The 9,920-nt window shown below is 36.2% G+C and overlaps 1 protein-coding gene across 2 annotated transcripts; it reads left to right on the forward strand.

Annotated features, from left to right (window-relative positions):
• Positions 1-2,361: 2,361 nt before the first annotated feature.
• Positions 2,362-9,089, forward strand: LOC116024857 (pumilio homolog 2-like). 2 transcript variants are annotated; one of them, XM_031265868.1, is made up of 10 exons: positions 2,362-3,473; positions 4,416-4,842; positions 4,932-5,922; positions 6,009-6,150; positions 6,255-6,362; positions 6,644-6,856; positions 6,941-7,051; positions 7,653-7,847; positions 8,308-8,482; positions 8,576-9,089. In XM_031265868.1, exons 1-10 carry the CDS (start codon positions 2,811-2,813, stop codon positions 8,611-8,613), a joined length of 3,063 nt encoding a protein of 1,020 aa, XP_031121728.1. In that variant the 5' UTR covers positions 2,362-2,810; the 3' UTR covers positions 8,614-9,089. The 2 variants fall into 2 exon arrangements, with proteins under 2 accessions (XP_031121728.1, XP_031121729.1); XM_031265869.1 differs by having other exon boundaries at positions 2,362-3,464.
• Positions 9,090-9,920: the final 831 nt, after the last annotated feature.

Genomic DNA, 9,920 nt, shown 5'->3' on the forward strand with positions numbered 1-9,920 from the left:
TAGATGAGTTTTTGCATAGAATTTTTGTGGGCCAACAAGAGAGAGAAAGGAAAAAAAAATTGAAATTTGAAGGTGGTCGCCATTTGACGACCACTCTTAATGCGACCAATTGGTTCACCCAATGAGCACTAGTCTTTTATTTTGTTTTTGTTTTTTTTTTCCTATTTCTGAAACTTGAGGAAAAAAGTTACAATTGCAATAACATCTCTCTCACACCCCTTAAAAACACTCTAACACAAAATCATTGTTGTGATTGCTCTCTTATGATAGCTAGCAGCGCAACATTTGTGTATAACATGCAACTTGGTTGGTGCATAGCTTCAAACATGTATTTTGTTTTTTTTTTTTTAATTTTTTTAAGGATTTAATTTTTCCATATCATCAACAAAATACTTATTTATTTTCACAACACATTATATAGAAACAATTAAAAGTTAAATATCAAAAGCTACAACCAACAAAGTGTTAGGCTCAGCTTATGACATCTAACAGGTTGTGTATACAACACGTAACTTTATCAATTGTTGTGCGACTTCATGCATGCTTTTTATCTTTTTTATTTTTATTTTTTAAGTGTCAAGATGCAGTTGCTCCATAAGAAAGAGAAAGGAAAAAAAAAAAGACAAAAGAAAAAAGAAAATTGAAGGTGGTCGCTAGTTGGCGACCTCCCTCATGGCCTGTTTGGTTGGATGTAGTTTGGGGGGAATTGCAATTCATTGAATTTGCAATTCAGTGAGTTCCCAAACTACAGCGTTTGGTTGGAGGGAATTGCAATTCCCTCCAAATGATGAATTGCAATTCATGGGGTATCCCCATGAATTGCAATTCGGTGGATAGGAGGTGCAATTTGTTGGTTTAAAGACAAATTTGCCCCTCCTCCCATACCCTTTGTCCTTCTTTTTTTTTTTAAAAAAAATTGAAATAATAATAATAATAATAATTCTTTCAAATAATAATAATAATAATTCTTTCAAAATAATAATAATAATAATAATAATTATTATTATTATTATTATTATTATTATTATTATTACTACTACTACTACTATTACTACAACATCTACCACAACATAAGGGCATTTTAGTCATTTTGTCACTTCTTACCTTTCAATTCCCTGTATTCCTATTTTTGCATACCAAACACTGTAATTTCAATTCCTACTTTATTTATTGAATTGTAATTCCACCGAATTACAATTCTTTTCCACCCTAATTCTCTCCTCCCAACCAAACGCCCTGTCAATGTGACCAGCTAGTGTAAGAAATTTGAAGCTTTAAAGGTGGTCGCTAGTTGGCGACCACCCTTAATGTGACCAGCTAGTGTGCCCAGTGCACACTAGCCTTTTGTTTTGTTTTGTTTTTGTTTTTGTTTTTTTTTTCTTTCATTTTTGAAACTTGAGAAAAAAAAGTTGCATTTGCAATAACATATCTCTCGTACCCTTCAAAAAAACTCTTAACAAAAAACTATTGTTGTGATTGCTCCTATGACATCTAGCAACGCAACATTTGTGCACAACATGCAATGGCTTCAAACATGTCTTTTGTTTCTTTTTTATTTTAAGGATTTATCTTTTTCATATCATCAACACAATACTTATTTATTTTCACAACATTGTATAAGAACAACTAAAAAATTAAATATCAAAATATGTGACTAATAAAAAATTATGCTCAACTTATAACAACTAGAATGTTACATATATAATACGTAACTTTATCAATTATTACATGACTTCATGCATACCCTTTTTTTTTTTTTATCTTTTTTTATTTTTTAAGTGTTATCTTATCGTTGCTCCATATCATCACTTACTTTACTCCAAATGATCCTCTAAATCTCTTGGGTTATATAGATGCCCTAGCATGATGGATGAACCCCAATAATGAAGGGCAAATTATAGAAGCCATCCCAAACACAAATTAAATAAAAATTCATATATTTAGTGAAATGGCCGGTATAATATTAAAACATATAAAGCATAAAATATACTTGTAGCATAGATATTAAATATTTTATATTATAAATTTTTTATATTAAATAATAAAAAATCGATTGATAATTAAATTTTTTTTATGCAAACTATCATGTAATATGATGTCTTCTCTGTTATCATTTTAAATAGGTGGTTGTGAGATTGAACAGACTTAAAATGATTAAGAAAATATTGTAGAATAATTATTACATTGTAAAAAATTATGAGTATTTTAATTTTTTTATTCTCTATTTATAAAAAAGTATTATTGTTAATTAATTAATTATTTATAATAGTCTATATTTTATTGTTCAAGATTATTTGAAATTTTATTTATAAAATTATGGAGTAGTTTGGTGTATTTAACCTTCTCGCAGAGTGGTTGCAAAACAAAACCCTAAAGGGGTTCTGCGTAAAAAAAATTCGCCGCCAGAATGATCTCTTTCCCCCTTTTCTCTCAACCTTAACCTCCACCCTATCTCACTTGTCTGCTTACTCTTTTATCTGATACTCTCTTCGGAATTCCTTTTGTTTTTTTACCCTTCAATCATGGTACTGAGTTATGCGGAAATATGCGGATTTTTGTGCTTCCCAGTTGCGTGATCGCAGAGGGCTCAGATTTTTAGCATAAAAGCATGAACTTTATCTGAGTTAGATAATCAAAGATTGTATTTTTATGAGCTCAGAACGGCTTGATTTTTGAGTTGTTTCATGCGGGCCTTTATTAGTTTTGAATTTGGACTGCTTGGTTTTGGTTGTTTTTGTTTTTGTTTTCGGGATTTTAGGGTTTGTTGGTCGTGGAATGATTAATTGGTGTATTCTTTTGAAGTCGTGAATATGTTATCTGAATTGGATAGGAGGCCAATGAATGGTACCAACGAGAGCTCCTTCGATGATGAGTTGGAGAAGGAGATAGGATTTTTGCTTCGCGAACAGCGGCGGCAAGAAGCCGACGATCTTGAAAAGGAGCTGAGTTTGTATAGAAGTGGGTCGGCGCCTCCAACTGTGGAGGGTTCATTAAGTGCGGTGGGTGGGCTGTTTAACCATGGAGGGGCAGGTGGTCTTGGCAGTGGCGCTAGCGGCGGTGCTCGAAACTCTACCTTTCAGGAGTTTGCCTGGAACAGAACTGGGAATGGTTCTATATCGGAAGAGGAACTTAGGTCCGATCCTGCTTACTTATCTTACTATTACTCCAATGTGAATCTCAACCCTAGGTTGCCTCCTCCGCTATTGTCTAAGGAGGACTGGCGGTTTGCTCAAAGATTACAAGGTGGGGCCTCTACAATTGGGGAAAGGAGGACTGTTAACAAGAATGATACTGCCGCTTCTGGGAGGTCCCTCTTCTCAATGCCTCCTGGATTTAACTCTAAGAAGCAGGAAGCAGAGAATGAATCTGACAACTTACAGGGGGGTTCAGTTGAGTGGGGTGGTGATGGACTCATTGGTTTGCCTGGACTAGGGCTAGGTAGTAAACAGAAGAGCATTGCTGAGGTACTTCAGGTGAATATGTGGAAGTTTATATTGTATTTTTCTGAGCTTATTTTGGCTTTACAATTGAATGCTTTAGGTTCATTCATTGTATTTTATGGTTTGCCTTTGCATATTAAACACACTCTAGGTATTCTATCATCTGTGATCAATGATGGTTTTAGCTGAACATTTGTTGCTTCTCACTTAATTTTACCCTATAAAATTTGTGCATGCTCTTTTTTAATTTTGTTTTTGTTTTTTTTAAAATTTTTTTTTTAATCTCTGTTATGTGCATGTCTTTTGTAGTTCTATTCTGTGATACGGATTTTTACTCTGTTGTCCCACTTTGTATTTTTGTGGGAAATGTGGTAGTTGATTAATGATTTTAAGTAATTCCTGATGAATGCTATGTATTTCCAGGCATTGCACCCTATAAGTTCAAGATAAATTGTTTAATCTGGGAGTTAAGTTAAAACTTGTGTACCTTTTTTCAATTATTCATGCTTAATGGACCTTTTTTTCTTCTCTATACTACATTGAAAATAAAGAGAAAAATTTTAATCTCAACTATGCTTGCGTATGAATGTAACTTCTTATTTTCTGAACAGTGACCCGTTTTCCCCCTCAGGAAACACATGCTTGCTCATAAACATTAAATTTATTGTTTCGATGCTGAGCATGAAAATTTTGCTTCCAACCATCTTTCCGTCTTGGTATATTCTTCAAAAGTAGTAGTTAAAATCTTAAGTATTGCTCAATCTACGCATTCAATTGTATGGGTTGATTGTTTCTGGCCATTTGGCTTATTGCCTACCCTAATTGTGCCTTGTTCTTAAGTCATTGGACCACCACAGCAATATTTTGTTCAATAATAATTGATGACATTGGCCAAAGGAAAGACATTCATCTTTTTTCTCTAGAACATGCAGTTTCCAATTATCAATTTATTGGGCTAACTTCTGATTATTGCAGGATGACTTCAACTGTACTCCTGCACTTGGACATCATTCACGGCCAGCTAGCCGTAATGCTTATGATGATAGTGGTGATACCCTGGCTTCAGCTGAAACTGAACTTTCTAATCTTCATCATGACTATTCATCCTCAGATCCTTTAAGGTCTGCATCAAATACTCAGGTTTCATCTGCTGCTCAACACGTTGCGCCACCCACATCATATTCATATGCTGCTGCTTTAGGCTTGTCAAGGAGCACCACTCCTGATCCTCAACACATTGCCAGGGCTCCAAATCCTTCTGTTACTCCTATTGGTGCTGGAAGGGCCATCACATCAGAAAAAAGAAATATTAATAGTCCAAACTCATTCAATGGCGTATCTTCTCATGCAAATGAACCTGCAGATCTGGTTGCTTCTTTATCTAGCATGAACCTCTCAAATGGTATGATGGACACAGAATCCTCTGCTTTCTTATGATGAAATTGATTGATGATACTGATGGACATGATTATTATCTCTCTATTTTTGCAGTTGGTCAAAGTAATGCAAAGAAACATGCTTACTTGAAGAAATCTGAATCTGAAAAGCAGTATCTTGCATCTTCCAATGGTAAGTATATGAATTTACAGTATGGTGACACTGGTCCTAACAACACCAACGGGTCAGACATTCAGTCATCTGCCATCCAAGCTGACCTTCGTAGATCTTCTGTTTCTTCTGGTAGCTCATACCACAAAGGGTCTCTGACTACTTCACTCTGTGGTGAAGGTGACTTGCTTTCTCAATGTCCAAATCTGGACAGTCCAAATTCATCCTTTTCAAATTACAGTTTGAACGGCCATTCAGCCAATCAACTGTCTACCCAACGTGGCAACTATAATTTGCCTCCTTTGTTTGAAAATGCTGCTGCTGCATCTGCTATGGCTGTTCCTGCGATGGACTCAAGAATGTTTACAGGATCAAATCTGAATTCTGCTTCTTTGGACCAGAACCTTGGTAGAATGGAAAATCAGATGGCAGGCAGTGGTCTACAGGCACAATATATGGATCCAATGTATATTCAATACTTGCTACAGTTTGCTTCACATAATGATCCTTCCATGGACAGGAACTATCTTGGTAATTCATATACGGACTTGCTTCAGAAAGCCTATGTTGGTAGTATGCTATCTCCCCAGAAATCACAGTATAATGTTCCGCTGAGTAGCAAAAATATTGGTTCTGGCCATCATGGATACTATGGTAATCCTGGATTTAGAGTTGGTTTGTCTTATCCTGGAAGTCTGTTGACTAGTCCTGTCATTCCAAACTCTCCTGTAGGACCTGGTAGTCCTATCAGACACAGTGATTATAATATGAGAGTTGGTGGGGGTATGAGAAACTTTGGTGCGGGCGTGATTGGACCTTGGAACTTGGATAACATGGAAAACAGCTTTGCATCCTCTCTGCTGGAAGAGTTCAAGAGCAACAAAACCAAATGCTTTGAGCTATCAGAGATTGCTGGTCATGTTGTCGAATTCAGGTGTGTGACAGTTAAATATATATCTATTTTTTGAATTGTGTATATGGTAGACTTGAATCTAATAAATTTTGTTTCTTCTGCATCAGTGCGGATCAGTATGGCAGCCGGTTCATTCAACAAAAACTTGAGACTGCCACTACTGAGGAGATTAACATGGTCTTCCAAGAAATTATTCCCCAGGCACTTACACTTATGACAGATGTCTTTGGCAATTATGTAATCCAGAAGGTATATATTGCTCTTGTCCAGAGTATGTATAATTGCTGAGTGGAGGATGTGCTTTGCTCTTACTTTTTAACTAGATTCTCTGTAACTTAATATTTTCTTTTCAGTTTTTTGAACATGGAATGCCATCTCAGAGGAGAGAACTGGCTAGCAAGCTCTTTGGGCGTGTTTTAACACTGAGCCTCCAAATGTATGGTTGCCGAGTGATACAGAAGGTAAAGGAACCAAATTTGCAAATCTCTAACATGTCAAAATCCTCCTGATAATACCTGTATGCTAAATACTGGATGTGATATTGCTGAACTACCAAGTAATGAAAGAATTTAGTTTCTAGTGTTAACTTATGCTTTTGGTTCTGATTATTGTTGAAGTCCTCGTCTTTGCACAAAAAGTATGCTGTGTTTGCTTAGGTGGGTAATTTGGTAATATTTTAAGCATTTAATTGAACCATGTGATTTTGAAACTGGATTAAAAATGAATTTGAGTTGCACTGCAGGTAATCGAGGTGGTTGATGTGGACCAGAAGATTAAAATGGTCGAAGAGCTTGATGGTCATGTCATGCGCTGCGTACGTGATCAGAATGGGAATCATGTAATCCAGAAGTGCATTGAATGTGTACCAGAGGATCATATTCAATTTATTGTTTCAACATTTTTTGGTCAAGTTGTGACTCTGTCCACTCATCCATATGGGTGTCGTGTTATACAGGTAAAATCATAATGTATCAGGAGTTAGCTTCATTAGATTTGCACTATTTGGGGGAGATTACTAATTGATTTTTGTAATTGGCAGAGAGTACTAGAACACTGCAAGGATCCAAACACCCAAAGTAAAATGATGGAGGAGATTCTAGGATCAGTAAGCATGTTGGCACAGGATCAGTATGGTAATTATGTTATACAGGTATGATGTGCATCTACCGAGCATTTTATTTTATTTTTTGGGACTTACATGCTCTGCGTTTTAAAGTATCTTTTTGATGAATATGTACTCATACTCTGTTTTGTTCTCAGCTGAAGCCTTTTAATATACTGTATTGTAGTGTACTCTCCTTTTCCTCACAATCTACTCTTTATAACATATGTGGTAGAATTACGGCCAAAACAAGATTTACTCTTTCGATTTCTTGTGATTTTAATATCCTGATTTTATCATTGAATGAAGTTTAGCAAGGGGAATGGATTATTACAGATCTAGTTGTCAAGTAATATCAAATTATCAATCATTTTATTCTATTGTCAGACATTCATATCTCACGTTTCTCATTATTTACTCTCGAGTACAATTTGGCAGTGCCAGTTTAAGTTTTTAGGTCTAACAAGCTTTATAAGGCAATCTCTTTGATTTCCCATGATTCCATCCCCGTCCTTAAAAGGGGCCTCCTTATATATATGCCTTCTTTCCATTATACCTATAGAGGTCTAATAGAAGTCCATTTATTTAGAGACTATGGTTTCTTGGTACCTGCTTTACAAATGTCTCATGTGATTAAAAATCCTAACAGCATGTACTGGAACATGGAAAGCCGCACGAGCGTACTGCGATTATACGGGAACTAGCTGGGAAGATTGTTCAGATGAGCCAGCAGAAGTTTGCCTCCAATGTTGTGGAGAAGTGTCTGACTTTTGGTGATCCCAGTGAAAGACAGCTACTAGTGAATGAGATGCTTGGTACAACCGATGAAAACGAACCTCTTCAGGTTTGGCAATGTTTTGAGTTTTATTGCTCCATTACTATATTTGTGAAGTGCTGAAAATATTTCTTTTGTCCCGTCCGCATTGTGGTTGGAATCACTAGTGCATGAGGCAGAGATAATGTCTCCTCTCTTCCATTGATAGCTAGCACTGATTTTGATATCTTTTATTCATGCTTTAGAGGCTCATCCTTGAAAGTCCCCCCCCCCTGGTCGCCGCACTCTTAACTAGTGTATAAGTTCAGAATTATTGCTTTGCTGGTTGAAAATTTGTCTTTTCCAGTTGTGGGCATGAGGAATGTTGAAGCAACATACAATAGTTGCCTGATATTTTACGTGATAAATCTTTGTGTTCGAGGAAAATTATACCCCAAGCTTATAGTATCCTTTCACATCATTAAACACCATCTAAATGGTTATTGTGTTTGCGTTTCTGTTCTGAGTGTCTGGCTCTTTTTTTGGCCAGGCAATGATGAAAGATCAGTTTGCAAATTATGTTGTACAGAAAGTTTTGGAAACTTGTAGCGATCAGCAGCGTGAGTTGATCCTTTCACGAATAAAAGTGCATTTGAATGCATTGAAGAAATACACATATGGGAAGCATATTGTTGCTCGTGTTGAGAAGCTCGTTGCTGCTGGGGGTAAGTAATACTTTCCCTTATTATCGTTGATACATAGAACCTATTTGTGATGCCCGAGTAATTTGTTCCTCTTTTGTCCATTCTAAAATGAAGAGAGGAGGATGGCCGCCCAGATCCCAAATCCAGCTTAGATGTTATAGGAAGAAAGATGTACAGCTAACTGAGGCTAGTTTGAGCTACCTCTCTTCCTTTAATTTCTCGAGTGTCTAGCGCCGTGGCTCTGTACGTATCACAAGGAAAGGAAAGATGATATTATATAGACCGATTGCAAATAAAGTCGGCCCCCCGCCCTCGTACTAGAGAAGTGTACATTGTGTAGTTTTAAGGTTTATACGTAGATGGAAGTAAAAGCCGAGGCTCTGATGCAACGATCCGAGGGCCGTGCAGAGGAAGTCGATTTTCTACAGGGTGTAAAAAATGATGATAAAAATGAGGTTGAGGTAGTTTATGTATCAAAACGTGACTGTACAAATGTTTCCTTGTGGAGAGTTTGATGCTTTTTTAGAAGTGTTTCTTTCATGTACTGTATTTACAATTTTTTCTTGTATGGTTGGCTGGCTAGTTGCCTTCATCTATAATCTATTATTCTGTTTTCCTTCTCTTTTTATTTTTTGTGTTAGCTATTTCTCTCAATTTTTTTAGTATGACCGTATTTTATCAACTTTTGTACTATTTATTTTTCTATTGACATGGACTTTTCCCTGCCCCCTAGAAGGCTAGAACCTTGATGAAGCATTGTTACGCCTATAATTTTAATTTAACATTATAAGTTATTGGATGCGTTACACGTATATAGATGTGAGAATGGAGATCTATAACATTGTTGGCATACCTAATCTTTCGAAAGCAAATTCTATTTGAGACCGTGACAACCTGAGCCTAACGTATATGAAATTTAGTAATAATAGATAGTTTATACGGAGTAATAAATAAAGGGAAAAGGTTCAAATAGTCCCCTAAACTTTACACCAAAAGTCAATTAGGCACTTAAACTTTTAAAAAATACAATTAAAGACTCAAGCATGTTATTTTTGGTCAAATAAATCAATTTACCGGTATAAAGTTATCGGTCAAAAATTGCCGAAAAACATCACCATTGACCATAAGGTTGCCTTCTCCGGCGAGTCGCCGGAGAAGGCGACTAGAACTGGTCGCCTTCCCCCCGGAGAAGGCGACTAGAATTGGTTGCCTTCCCCCCGGAGATCTGGTCGCCTTCCCCAAGAGAAGGCGACCGGCAATAACTCGGTCGTTGCCGATCACCAGACTGATGCAAATGACCTATAACAATAGGTTATTTATCGATTTTTGAGTTTCATTGTCTCAATTTAACATGTTTGAGCATTTAATTACACTTTTTAAAAGTTTAAGTGCCTATTTGACCATTTTTCCATAAAGTAATAACAAACTTTGTATATAATACTTTATAATATAAATATAG

The sequence above is a fragment of the Ipomoea triloba genome, chromosome 7, assembly GCF_003576645.1.
Source record: "Ipomoea triloba cultivar NCNSP0323 chromosome 7, ASM357664v1".
NCBI classification, from domain to species: Eukaryota; Viridiplantae; Streptophyta; class Magnoliopsida; order Solanales; family Convolvulaceae; genus Ipomoea; species Ipomoea triloba.